The sequence below is a fragment of the Stegostoma tigrinum genome, chromosome 14 (assembly GCF_030684315.1).
Source record: "Stegostoma tigrinum isolate sSteTig4 chromosome 14, sSteTig4.hap1, whole genome shotgun sequence".
Classification (NCBI taxonomy): Eukaryota; Metazoa; Chordata; class Chondrichthyes; order Orectolobiformes; family Stegostomatidae; genus Stegostoma; species Stegostoma tigrinum.
Genome location: NC_081367.1, coordinates 35,365,444 through 35,380,562, shown reverse-complemented (window position 1 = coordinate 35,380,562; position 15,119 = coordinate 35,365,444). Strand labels below are relative to the sequence as shown.

Sequence of the window (15,119 nt, the reverse complement as noted above, 5' to 3'; positions counted from 1 at the left end):
TGTGACCAAGAAAAATTTATAAGACAACTAGCTCTTTGTAGTGACTTTACTCAACCACTTGAATGCTCCAGATTCTGCAGTGCTCGAAATTATATTCAATTGATTTATTTTAAGTTTTGTAATGATTATGACTTAAAAATAACGCTCTCAATTTGACCAATATCGACTCAATTATCAAAGGGGAATAACTTAATTTCATTTTTTTTCAGAATTCTATTTATATACAATCCAGTACCTCTAACTTGCCTTGAAAACTCCTTACTTATCAAGTTTAGAACATTGAAAAAAAAATTTATATCCGTTGAATCCTGTCAGCAGTTAAATGAAAAATCCAGATTGGCAGAAATAATAAGTCTGAGTTTTTAATTATTTTTATATTTTGGAAGTAAATATGTTATTAGATAATATGTAGATCTCAAATTATAGTATGTTGCTGACCTCTCTCTGTGGAGTTATAAACAGCATGTGTGTTTCACTTTTGAAAATCTCATGGCTATTGACTGTACAGAAAAGGGTGCTGACCTACATATCACCATGCAACGACAAATGTCACCTAACTTTGCATAACAAATTACAACTAAATTCCCATCTATATCATTTATCTTGATGGCACTAAGTAGGTTTCTTTGAGATGGATTTTATAGGACTTAAATTGTTACCAGGAAACACAAATTGGATCTCTCACAAAGCCCAACTTATGATAGATGTACATGACCAGACTGCAAAGGAAGATCACACAGCTCTGCTATGCAGAACAAATAACCTTGTCAAAATATCTGCAGCAATTTTGATTTTACCAGGCAAATGAAATACCATAAAATGACAACGAGAATTGGTTTTGAATACTTTCATTACCTCCAGAGATCCTTTGGCAGAATAAGCTGCATAGAAATAAAGAAGGTCATGCTTTTCTTTCGTGCCATGTGGGGCTGAGGGTAGAGTACCGCATCGTTGTCCATTGGGACGAAAGCACTGGCTGCTATTTGTCAGAATGATTTTGTTTTGGTCCGCATCAGGCAAGCTGAGAAGAACTGTATAATTGACTAAGCAGATTTCTGTTAAACCAGACGCAGTCCACTGCTCCATAATATGTGCGGCAGAACTCCCCTGGTCTGACTCAGCAGCAAACTGTGTAAGATTCCTAAACAAGAGAAACAGAATAATTACTTTCAATACTGGCCACATTTCTCACAATTACATGGAAAAATATGTTTACTGATAGAAAAATTCGTGCAAAAAATGTATCATATAAAAGTTGCTTTGTATTTACTGGCAAAGCTTTCTATTTTATATTGTGAATGCCAAAAGTGTTCATTTTAAATTTCATTTGTTGAGTTTCTGTGACGTTAAATGGGGGAGGAGAAATCAACATTACAATTTCAAACATGCAGCATTTGAGTGGATGGAAATATTGGATAGGGTGTGGTGAAGGAAGGACAATGTTGAAGACAAGTATAGATACAAAAAGAGAAATGAGTAACATTGAGGAATAGGATAAAGGAGAAGTGGTGGATGGGGGATAAGAAAGGACTATGATACATCAGAGAAATTTGGAGACTAGCAGTTAGAGAAGACAGATAGAGTTAGAAACAGAAGTGGGGGGAAGACGGAGAAAAGAACCAGCATGGATAAAGGAGGGAAACACTGGAATAAGCATTGGTTGGAAAACAGCCATGGAGCAAGAGATGTTTCAGTGTGAGAGGTACAAGATAATAAATTACTCATGGGTGGGGGGTGCATTCAGCAAGCAAAAAACATGGTTGTGAGTTCATAAAATGTAAAAGCTGTCATCATAATCACGGTTCAACAGAGAATAAGAAAAGGCAAAAGGATAAGATCAAAGTCTCGTAAGTAAGCATTTTGCATTATACTCTCTCAAAATGAACAGGGATTAGACCAAGATAATAAAGTGTGAAGCTGGATGAACACAGCAGGCCAAGCAGCATCTCAGGAGCACAAAAGCTGACGTTTCGGGCCTAGACCCTTCATCAGAGAGGGGTCTAGGCCCAAAACGTCAGCTTTTGTGCTCCTGAGATGCTGCTTGGCCTGCTGTGTTCATCCAGCTTCACACTTTATTAACTTGGATTCTCCAGCATCTGCAGTTCCCATTATCAGGGATTAGACCAATCTTTGGCATTACAAATTCAATTAATGGCTTGCGTTACCACCAATGAAAAGATTAAAAAAAAGGGTGGGCAGTTAGGATGTAGTTGGATCGATACAGTGTAGAGCTGGAGGAACAGAGCAGTCAGACAGCATCAGAGGAGCAGAAAGCCGATGCTTCGGGTTGAGATCCTTCTTCAGGAGTTCTGATGAAGGTTCCTGGCCCGAGGCATCAACTTTCCTGTTCCCCTGATGTTGCTTGACCTGCTCTGTCCCTCCAGCTCCACACTGTATTGACACTGACTCCAGCATCTACAGTTCTTGCTATCTCTGAGGATATAGTTAGGTATTGAAATGGCACAAAAAATGAGGTAATGGCTCAGGAAAACATATATGTTTATTCTGGTTTAACTTCATTATCAAAACTCCATAAATATTGGATAATATTGTATAAAATTCACGCCCAACTTGTGAATGATTTTTTATTGTCTGCTTTATGGCTGTTGCAAACAGATGGCTAGAAAACCACTTGACGATCAGGGTGCTGAGTGGTTTCAGACATGTCACAATTCACATCAAATATTGGACAACATTTACATTGCGAGAGCAATCACCTACATGAAAAAAGATAATATAAACATGTCAATATTTATCGAATGAATTTCTCCATACAGACAAGGGTTTTCAATACAATTTGTAATTCAATATGGTTTCCCATCCATGGATTTTTATAACATATTTTCCATTTAATAAGTAAAGGTCAGGTTTCTGAAATAACCAACTTGCTGATCAATAGTATTTACCTTCAAATCTGGATGCACTTATAGCAAAAAGCTACACTCCAGGGCACAGATTGTTGTGGCACAGTGATACTGCCCCGGCCTCAAGAGCCAGAATACCAAGGATTAAGTCCTACTTGCTCTAGGGGTGTATCACAATATCTCTGAACCGGTTACTTTCAAAAAGGCACTGCAGGACTGTTCTTTCATAAAGATGATCTATTGGACCTACTAGGTAAGATTTTAGCCCACTCAAATCAGAGCCATTTGTCAGCAATTAAAATCAGGGTCATTGTGGTAATTGACAAACATCAAGAAAATTCAGAAGGCAACTCATATTGCCTTCTGAAAACCATCATTTTCTGTCAAATACCGCAAAGTACTAAGCATAGCCATCACACTACAGATAGCCAAGCATTAAGTACGCGCCAGGAGTCAGCCAGGTCAGTTGGCTGAATGGCTCATTTGCAATACAATGATGCCAATAGCATGGGTTCAATTCCTGCACCAGCTGAGGTTACCATGAAAGACTCTCCTTCTCAACCTCTTCCGTTTGCATGAGGTATCACGACCCTCAAGTTAAGCCATCACCAGTCATCTCTAATGAGACAGCAACACTATGGTGTGCTGGACAGTAGTGACTTCATCTTTACATCTGCCAAATGGAACAATTCTAAAAATCACTAATAGAAGAATTGTGAGCTTTGCTGAATATTTTTCCAGGTTTCTTTTATGTTACTTTTAATTTCAATTCCTGTTGTAGTCTGGAAATGTACCCAAAAAAATTAAGTGGTATTGCAATAGCTCTAAATGTTAACACTGATTTGTTATTGGTTTGCTGAAGGGTGACTTAAAGAACTGCATAACCAGATTTTAACCGTACAAACCCAGACTGAAAAGTAAGCTTTTCTTTCTATTATACCTGTCAAACGAATCTCCTATTACCATCTTGTGAAATACTGACTGTAATATCTGTTAAAATGCTTCTCTGCCAGAAGTCTAGTGCAGACCAAACTTTGGCTGTGCTTCCCATGTTGTACATTCAATTAACAGAGCATTGTGAGCAGTTTTGCATAAAAGGATTAACAATCTTAAACATCTCTTCTTGTTTACTCTCAATTCTTTCCACTATTGCCATTTTCAGGTTGTTACCACCTGGGAGTAGCATGATGGCTGCCGTGACTGCAACAGCAGGATCACAATTCAGGGTCAGACATCAAGAGACGTGGATCCCAGGAAGGTGAAACAGTCATTACGGTAAGGCTATGATAATAAAATGTGAGGCTGGATGAACACAGCAGGCCAAGCAGCATCTCAGGAGCACAAAAGCTGACGTTTCGGGCCTAGACCCTTCATCAGAGAGGGGGATGGGGGGAGGGAACTGGAATAAATAGGGAGAGAGGGGGAGGCGGACCGAAGATGGAGAGCAAAGACGATAGGTGGAGAGGGTGTAGGTGGGGAGGTAGGGAGGGGATAGGTCAGTCCAGGGAAGACGGACAGGTCAAGGAGGTGGGATGAGGTTAGTAGGTAGCTGGGGGTGCGGCTGGGGGTGGGAGGAAGGGATGGGTGAGAGGAAGAACCGGTTAGGGAGGCAGAGACAGGTTGGACTGGTTTTGGGATGCAGTGGGTGGGGGGGAAGAGCTGGGCTGGTTGTGTGGTGCAGTGGGGGGAGGGGATGAACTGGGCTGGTTTAGGGATGCAGTGGGGGAAGGGGAGATTTTGAAACTGGTGAAGTCCACATTGATACCATATGGCTGCAGGGTTCCCAGGCGGAATATGAGTTGCTGTTCCTGCAACCTTCGGGTGGCATCATTGTGGCAGTGCAGGAGGCCCATGATGGACATGTCATCAAGAGAATGGGAGGGGGAGTGGAAATGGTTTGCGACTGGGAGGTGCAGTTGTTTGTTGCGAACTGAGCGGAGGTGTTCTGCAAAGCGGTCCCCAAGCCTCCGCTCGGAGGCTTGGGGACCGCTTTGCAGAACACCTCCGCTCAGTTCGCAACAAACAACTGCACCTCCCAGTCGCAAACCATTTCCACTCCCCCTCCCATTCTCTTGATGACATGTCCATCATGGGCCTCCTGCACTGCCACAATGATGCCACCCGAAGGTTGCAGGAACAGCAACTCATATTCCGCCTGGGAACCCTGCAGCCATATGGTATCAATGTGGACTTCACCAGTTTCAAAATCTCCCCTTCCCCCACTGCATCCCTAAACCAGCCCAGTTCATCCCCTCCCCCCACTGCACCACACAACCAGCCCAGCTCTTCCCCCCCACCCACTGCATCCCAAAACCAGTCCAACCTGTCTCTGCCTCCCTAACCGGTTCTTCCTCTCACCCATCCCTTCCTCCCACCCCCAGCCGCACCCCCAGCTACCTACTAACCTCATCCCACCTCCTTGACCTGTCCGTCTTCCCTGGACTGACCTATCCCCTCCCTACCTCCCCACCTACACCCTCTCCACCTATCTTCTTTGCTCTCCATCTTCGGTCCGCCTCCCCCTCTCTCCCTATTTATTCCAGTTCCCTCCCGCCATCCCCCTCTCTGATGAAGGGTCTAGGCCCGAAACGTCAGCTTTTGTGCTCCTGAGATGCTGCTTGGCCTGCTGTGTTCATCCAGCCTCACATTTTATTATCTTGGAATCTCCAGCATCTGCAGTTCCCATTATCTCTGATTACGGTAAGGCTTCAGTGTTTCCAAAGATGTAAGTCACTGAGACAAAGAGAGCTAAGTTTATAAATAAATAACCGGTGGTAAAGGACTTAAACATTACTAAAATCTTTTCATCTTGTACACATCAAGATGCGAAAAGCACGAGACTTGAAAACTAAAACAAATACTGTCTTATACAGGACGATAACAGGGTGTTGACTGGTTAGGCTATAATCAACAGGAAGATACAGTACGAACAGTTAACTGTCAATTTTGATTTTCATACAAGGCACATGATTGGTCAGGGTATTACCATGGGATGCAACAGAGTTTGGCTGTCTTGATGATCCCTTGCTTTTTGAAAAATGTGTAATGTATCTGCACCATTAGATGTAATTTTGCTTTTCGAGGTGATTTATTAATTAATCTAACTGTGTATAACATTACACCAGGGTTTATATTGTTGGACTAGCCTTGTGGTGTAACATATACTGTTTCTGGGTCTAATTCTGGGGTCTTTCCTGCAGCTTACTACAGGTTCCATGCTCTGGTCACCACTTGTCACTATTTAGAAAGGTGTAGTCCACATTCTCATGAATGAACTTTAACAAAGTAAAGTCCAAGAGTGTACAGGTATGATGGATTGGCCATGATAAATTGCTCATAGTGTCTAGGGATGTGCAGATTAAGGGGGTTAGCCATGAAAAGTATGGGATTACAGAAACAGGGTAGGGGGTGGGTCTGGGTGGAATGCTCTTCGGAGGGTCAGTATGGTCTCAATGGGCCGAAAAGCCTGCTTCTACACTGTAGGGGTTCTATGATTATTAACATAACCATTTACAAGACATGTTGAAGATGTCATATTTCTGCAACCTTACAGCACTCGATTCCAACTGGTCTGGCATCACTATGACAAAACTCTATTTGGACTTTCTCAGTAGCCAGTCTCTAGGTAAGGATGTTTCAACCCTGACTCTACAAAGTCATGCACAATGACTTCGTGCATCAACGTTATGAACCATGATGTCTTTTTTTTAAATGTTTACCATCACCAGGACGAATGTTCCCAAAGTGAAGAAAAACAAAAAAACCCAGTTTCAGAGAAACAAGCTGAATTGTGAAACATGATAGAAAATATTAAAAACACCATAAAAGTATTCAGAAAATCACAAATCCAATGTAATAAAAATGAACTTAACTTTGTTGTCTTGAAGTAATGGCCTTGATCATAGGCTTTTTCTTGACGCTTTGATAACGCATTTTTTTGAGTTCCAGGTTTTGTTTTGGATTTGTGTCAGCTTCTTACAAGGTGTTTGGGCTTTTCTCAATTTAGAAGACTGGTGTTAATGGGCTGATAGGCTTGATGCTTCTGAATTAATCATGCAAAGGAATGCAGTGTTGACAACATTGGGAAAGGTGTATAACGTCCACCCTGTGATGCAGTAATCCAGTGAACTGCGCAGCAGTCTTTGTTTGAACTAAGCAGTGCATAATTTCTAGACATCAGGACAGTTGTCTGCTTTTTAAAAAAACCTATGCAGGCAAAACGAAATGTCCAACTCAGAAAGTAACTGTAACTCTTAAACACAGGAAATCTGATTGAAAAAAAAGATTCAAAGTCTTGAAGCAATAAATTTGTTTTGTGAGAAGAAATGGTCAATTTTCAAGTTTAATCAGCTTTTATCATCCTGCATGAGAACCCAAAGGGACAAATCATTTACAAGACCTGCTAACACAATTACTGACAATAAAGCTAAGAAATTTAATTTTCAGATACCGATTTATCCACAAATGGACATAGTACTATGAGGCAACAAAACATCTAGAGAACAGTTTCTGTCAACAATTTTTGTGTACTGTGCAACACCACTAAAATGACATTATACTACATAGAACATTCAAACTGATGTATTCATTTCCTTGATTGGAAATTCTATGCCTACACAACAGAAGGAACACCACTGTTTGTGGTCACTGGAAAATTATTTTGGCTCTTGAGTAATTGAAGACTTTCAAATCACAGTCTGGGACAGAAGGGTGGCTAGATTAGCATTCACAGAGCAAAGGTAATCTGTCACTGAAGGCCACTGAAGGAGAAAAAAAGGGAAAGTCAATGAAAAGCTAAATGTTTCAGAAAATCAAATACGTGTCTCAGATAATTGATTAATGAAATGTAACAGCTATTGTAACAAGAATCAGTGAAAACAATTTGTAGACTGCTCTGAGAATTGAACAACTTAGAGGAGAATAGTAATTTATTGTCACATGAATTTTTTCATGAAAACTACAATGAAAAGTGTTACTGGTCACCCCACCACAGCACCTACACCAATGACTGAAGTCGTACTTAATAATAAAAGAAGAGTAAAATTAAGACACAGTTCATCACAGCTCAGTTAACAGCAGCTGGGCTTGGACAAAGCCAATTAAGGAACATGTATTTTCCAAGAGTTCCATTGTCGATGTGAGTTTCTTGCTAAGCAGTGGTGAGAGTTAGTGAGATTATTGCTTGTTGTCAGCCTAATTAACTACAGATTTTGTCTCAATAATATGCAGTTTCCTGTCCTTCTATCTATCACAAACAAAACACATGCCAAGAAATCTCAAAGTTTGAGCTGGTACCTGATGACTCCACTTCACCCTTATTGTGACGGGCTTCCATCTTGGACACCCAGTACCACCATCTCAGCATGCTCCATGGCAACAACTGCACACACCCCAGATGCATGGGCCTTGCCAACAGCTATTTGTCAGACCCTCTTCCTCATCATGGCACATTTCTGACTGACGTAACACTTCTGCACCTTAATGCTACACTGCAACTGGAAACAGATGAATGACAAGTATTGTTTTGAAATTTGGGATATCTCCTCACAGATCTCCAATGCACAAATTCTGAAGCTTGAAATTACAAATTAAGTGGCAAATCTGGCAGTTTGTATAAGTTTGAACAGAAGTGGTTCTGACTCCCTTTTACATCTGATATACCCTGATTTGTGTTGCAATGGTCTAAAGTTAGTAATGAGTGATGACTTTTCTGTGAAACACCAACGAAAAGCAATATTGACTTAGCACTTTCTCAGTCAGCAACTTAAATTCCCAACAGTAGAAAATATTTACCATCTAACTTGTAAAACAATCAAAAATTTCCCTCCAAGGTTATGATTTAATTCATCCAGAATCGACCTAAAGTGATATTTAGCTCCTAAGTGCTTTTTTCCATTGATTGCCTTTTTCAGCCAAGTAATTCCTCCTTCCCAAACTAACTGGTTTCACAGTGAGGACTGGAAATTCTTGTTTTTAACTAAAACTAGATGAATCGTCCAATCTCATTTAAATATTCACAAATTAGATCTCTTCAATCATGCTCCCACTAGCATTCCTGCATAGCAAAGCACAGAAAACTGCTACTCCTGTCGTCTGACACGTTTTCCCTTTCTGATTCTTGCTGACTAAAACTGTGAGGTTCAGTGATACATTGACAAAAAAATACCCCAGGAGCCAACCTACAATGACTTCCCATTCATTCTCCTTCTTTCAAGGCCCATCTCCTCTAAACATGAACCACATGGGCCTTCTATCCAGCTTTAAATGCAAATGGACAATTCTTTAGACTTCAAACTCCATTCTGTCTTGAAAATAAACAGACAACTTAAAGTGCAACTGTTTACAGACCCTGTGTTTCATGAAACTGTAACAGTCAGTTGAACAATTACTTGAAATTCTCTACAACAAAGGGACTTGAAATTTGGCATATTGTCTACATTTGCTCCTGTTTTGAATCCTGAGGAGAAAGGAATAAAAATAAGAACTAAAAAAATCCAGCATTACAGATCTCTGTGCCATCTTTCATACAAAGTGTAAAATCTTAGCCATACATTAGAAAAAAAATTTCAGAATAACACTTCTTCCAAAGCAGTCCACACTAACTTCTAGCCTCCAGACCACATCAGGCCTAGCCATCAGCCATACCAGAATCTAGCCTCCAGACCACATTGGGCCTAGCCATCAGCCATACCAGAATCTAGCCTCCAGACCACATTGGGCCTATACTTTGGCCGTACCAGAATCTAGCCTCCAGACTAGATTGGGCCTAACCTTTGGCCGTACCAAAATCTAGCCTCCAGTCCACACCAGCATCTAGCCTCCAAACCATATCGGGCCTAGCCTTTGGTCTGCACCAGCATCTAGCCTCCAGACCACATCGGACTTAGCCTTTGGTCCACACCAACTTCCAGCCTCCAGACAGCACTGGGCTTCACTTCAAGGTGCTTGAGCTGGGAGTCCACTCTGGATTAACCTTGAAGCTCCGTGCTGACTTCACTTGAGGCTCAAGGATGGCAGGTAAGAAGAAAGGATGAGAGAAAAAAAAAACAAGAAGCTAAAACAGGAAAGGAACAGACAGAGTGGACAAGCTCTGGCTGAGGAGTCTCACCTGACCGCTATCTTAGAAATTGACACCAGGCCACAAGAGACATTATTGCACCACAAAACTAAAATCTTGGTGAAAGCAGTAGGTTTTAAAGAGAATCTCCAAAATAGGGAAAAAAGATAAATGGAGAGGATTTTAGGAGGGAATTTCTGAGCTTTAGGTCTACACAGGATATAATTTCAGTGGTTTTTTTAATGCAGTACTTCTTTTAATTGTCAAATATAACTATTCAAAAAGAATGTCAACATTGTCAGCCACAAATACTATATATTTGTATTAATTTCCACAGATTCAATTCTTCTTCAAGTGTGAGATTTAATTTGACCCGTTTGAGGGAATATACAATCAAATTTCAATAATCAAATAAATTGGGGGGAGCGACAGTAAGTATACGTTGAAGCAAATGTTGGGCGGTTTAAAAAATGAAAATAAGTTTGTTTGCAAAGAACATATCACATTTTTTAAAATGTGTTTTTTTAAGCAAATGGCAAACAGCAATTAACAGCAATGAAATGACGCTGACTGGCAGCAAATCCTTCATCTCGAAAGGGAAATGGACACTAACAAATAGTGCATTTTCAGTGGTTCATAGTGTTTGCTAACAGACTCTTGAATGAGTATTGAATGACAAGTTCTATTATGACAGATAATTCATCACTGCAGTATCTTTGCCCTGCACTTGCCTTTAATTCATTATCCCTGCTGAAGGCCTCAAGTATAGAGAGGGATGTAAGATACTCTTCAAAAAGTCTCCACAGTAGCTAAAACAGAACTCAGATTACTCACCTACTTTCAATATGGAAGGTATTTAAGGAGAATCTCAAAATGAAATTAAAAGTAGAGAAATGAAAAAGATTTTAGGAGGGATTTCGTGAGCTTTGAGCCTTGAAAGCTAAATGGTATGGCCTCCAAAGGTGTGACAATTAAAATTGATGATGTTCAGAAGGCCAGAATTGGAAGACGATAGATACTTTGAAAGTGATAGAGTATGGAGGAGAATACAGTGATAGGAGTGGTCAGATCATAGAGGGATTTGAAAACAACAATTGGAATTTTGAAACTGAAGCATTGCGTAAAGAGGAGCCAAGAGGTCAGACAGCACAGAAAGATTATTGGTTGTTGGTGACTGGCACTCAGTGCAAGTTAGGAGATGGACACTGAAGTTTGGATGTTTTAGAAAAGGTAGAATGGAGGAGGCCAGCCAAGAGTCTGTTATAATAGTCATGCACTGTGTGCAATTCTGGTCTCCCTCCCATAGGAAGGATGTTATGAAACTTGAAAGGGTTCAGAAAAGATTTACAAGGTTGTTATCAGGGTTGGAGGGTTTGAGCTAATAGGAAGAGGCCGAATCGGCTGGGGCTATTTTCCCTGGGGGGTCAGAGGCTCAGAGGTGACATTACAGAGATTTATAAAATCGTGAGAGGCATGAATAAGGTGAACAGACAAGGTCTTTTCCCCGGGTTGGGAGACTCCTAAACTGGAGGGCATAGGTTTATGGCGAAAGGGGGAAGATTTAAAAGGGACCTAAGGGGCAACGTTTTCATGCAGAGGGCGGTGTGTGTATGGAATGAGCTGCCAAAGGATGGCACAATTACAACATTTAAAAGGTATCTGTAAAGATACATGAATAAGAAGGGTTTAGAGGGATATGGGCCAAAGGCTGGAAAATGGGACAGATTTATCTCAGATTTCATGGATGAGTTAGATTGAAGGGTCTGTTTTCATGCTGTTCATCTCTATGACTCTATGAGACTGCACCTAGAAGATCAGTGTGTGGGAAGATCAGGACGTTCTCTGGCCCTCTTAAGAAATCAGCAATCTGAAAATGGAAGATAATCGGCTCTAAAAAAAAAGCTAATTGGGTCTTTGGTAATCTGTTGTTAGCCTAAGGCCAGAATTGTAGCACCTCATTGCTGAGTACGCAATTTGGCAAGAATCGTAGATGCAGGCATTGTTGCCTGGACTCCCACTTGTCACTTCAGATTAGAGAATCATATTCTGACCCTAGGTATGCTGGACATTCCCTGTACTTTCACAAAGACAGGGAAGGTAGCCTTGTTGACTTTTGGACCAGTTTCACTTCATTCTTCTTATTCCCAGGGTTCACCATGCAACAAATGAATTTACAATTCACCACAACCAAGGCATCAAAACTTTGTATTAAAGTTTATTGTAACAGTACAAGCCACTTGTGAGCAGAATTTGTTCATGTAGCTGGGTAATGAGTGACAGAACTACGCCACGACTTGAACATATACACGTCCATTCTTCAAACTGAATTGAGCTCTTGAGAGAAACAGCAAACACTGAAATCAGAACACACATCAAACCACAAGTAAACCTCTAGATGATGTTACTGCACTATTGAATTCTCACACCATCAGACGCAAATCAACAGATCAATAACTAAACTCTGTTATTGCTGAAGGCAAAAAAAAACTATCATCTGCGAAGTAACAATTCCCTGTCTCCAAAGATCTGCAGAAAGTAGTCAGGTTCCAAATAAGATCAAGAAACAAAATCTTCATAACTTTAATTAAAAGAAAATACTTGATGAAGCAGTCTGCAAACACATTTCCCAGAAAACATGTTTAAAAATGCATAAAATAGCTTTAATGAACATGCTAAGTGAGTCTAAATGCAATACCTTTATTTCAACGGCTGCATATAAAAGATAACAATTTAGTCACACTTAGTAGTGACTGGCAAAATGCCATATGTTTGAGCGGTATCTGGTCAGTTACTATTTTATTTTAAATTATAATGAGTTTGCTATTTAGTGCTGTTTTTCACTGTCAGAAACATAAAGCATGCACTCAATCATCCCTAAAATACGCAAGTCATCACTGCCGTATCTTTCTGACAGGCTGCAAGAAGGAGACTGATGCAACAAAGATAGCTGTATAACAGACTGAGCAGAAAGCAATGTGTAATCTTACTACAACAGACTTTGTGACATAATGAAAGGAGCGGAAACAATCACAATGAAAAGTCAGATTGTTCCTGGAACAAATCTCAAGATGTAAAGAAATGCTCACTGTCACTTAATGCAGGTCTCTGGTTAAAGGGCAAGTTTGCAGCTGGACTGATCGAGACAGTAATAACAACAATAGAATAATAAAGTGTGAAGCTGGATGAACACAGCAGGCCAAGCAGCATCTCAGGAGCACTAGGCCTGAAACATCAGCTTTTGTGCTCCTGAGATGCTGCTTGGCCTGCTGTGTTCATCCAGCCTCACACTTTATTATCTTGGGTTCTCCAGCATCTGCAGTTCCCATTATCTCCAATAATAACAATAAGCTGAGTTTTAGGATTTTTTTGGCTCAGTGTCAATTTCGTTGAATTTCACTGAGGGTTTCTATCCATGGATTATCAGTGGGATCTCTCACTGTATCTTACCAAATTTATTAGCTAGCTTACCCACCCAAATGAAATTCTCTGCCCAATTGTAGCCCTATCCTACCAGTTACCATTCCCAGAACAACTCATCACTCATGCATATCCATCAAAAGACCGGCATCCCTGGTGGTACCCATGCCATCTTTAAAAGGCCACTATGCATTCAGGCACGTATTGGTAATTCTTTGTTGCTCATCAGTTGTAGTGTAATGGCACAGCAGCCACAAAGCCAAGCTGCTCACTCGCCATAGATTGCTTGGCTGACATTCACTTGCACATTTAACCCCAATCTCTCACCTTGGAAACTGTTAAACTACCAGGTCACACACTTAGCCTGTCCTTAGCTACATACATATAAACACCCTCTCTAAGTCACTACTATGCTTTTCCCAGTGCCAACTGTAGCTTCACTGCTTGCCATTGTCCAACAGGAAAACATCACATATAGACTAACAATTGGACAATTCTAAAGATGATCTTTTATTTACAACCAGCAAAAGTGAATACAAATGAAACTAATAGAGGCTGCAGGTCACTCACTCCCACAATGCATCTCAAATGCTGGCATCTTCACTAATAACTATTTTACATTCCATGATTGCCTATTGTTCATTGCATGTGACATAGCCCTGCTCTGCCATGCTCAAGAAGTTCCTTCTCTGCATTGTCTTTGGCTAGTTCCTCTGAAACCTGCTCCAATTGTCCCAGCTCTTCAGCATCTATCACACTGCCTCATTGCCTGCTCCAGTTGTACACAACACAGTACACCAGGATGTGACAGCACACTGTGTCTAGACTATAGTAGAGGGATCCCCTGAGACTGATCCAAGCAACGGAACAAATTCTTCAGCTGCCATATCATCTCCTATACCATGGCCCTAATTCAAGTATGAGCAGCATTGTTTCTGTGCTCTGCATTAGTCGGAGGATTGTGCAATGGTGTCCCTGAGACATGGTCACAATGGGTAGCCCTGAGCTTCCAGTTACCAGCTTTGCACAACACTCGGAATCTCCCACGTATCTGGTACACGGGAATGCTCCAGGATGTGGGAGTCATGGCAGCCACCAGGCCACCTCCAGGAAGTGATAATGATCACAGATCATCTGAACATTAACTGAATGGAGTCCCTCCCAGTTGATGAATTCTCCAGTGTCGTAATACAGCTTCTTAGAGCCATGTATCAAAGGTACGGTACACCTGAAGGAAGCCAGCAATGTTCCCAAATTCTATTGCCTAGGAGGTAGCACTGGCCTCATCATCGAAGAACAAGATAAGGAGTCAGTCACATAGAGGTTCACCTAGCTCAGACCTCCCACTCCTGCAGCCCTCAGGTCCCACTCTAGGATCTGGCACAATTCTGTTAGTGTGTCCTGGGCCATATGGAGCCTGTGTCAACACTATATCTTGTTATCCCAGAAAACAGAGTGTGGTGAAAACTTTGGTCATTCTGCAGCCTTGATACATCCTGAATGACACTGCTGCTGTGGCCTCTGCCTGAACTGTGTGTTCCTTGTCCTCTGTCATGAACTGCTACAGCTTCTGGGCTTGTTGTCAGGCCCAGTCTTCCTGCATCCACCTTCACTTTTGAGAAAGGCAGCCACAGTGACCAACATCCACCAGTGAGTGGGTGAATGATTCCTGCCAGAAATGGCCCTTGTTGGGGAAATAAGGGGAAAAAAACTGGTTCGTAGCTCTGAGAGCAGTCAGTGGCAGCATAGCCTGCAGTGAGGGCTGCATACAATCCTCCAGT

The 15,119-nt window shown here is 41.2% G+C and overlaps 1 protein-coding gene across 3 annotated transcripts in view; it reads right to left on the bottom strand.

Annotated features, from left to right (window-relative positions):
* The window catches only part of LOC125457683 (inactive N-acetylated-alpha-linked acidic dipeptidase-like protein 2), an 823,004-nt gene that overhangs the window by 415,572 nt on the left and 392,313 nt on the right, over positions 1-15,119 (bottom strand). For all 3 annotated transcript variants that reach the window (XM_059651091.1, XM_048542236.2, XM_048542239.2), the window contains one exon: positions 856-1,141. In XM_059651091.1, the coding sequence (XP_059507074.1) occupies positions 856-1,141 (286 nt within the window). The remainder of the gene's footprint in view (positions 1-855; positions 1,142-15,119) is intronic.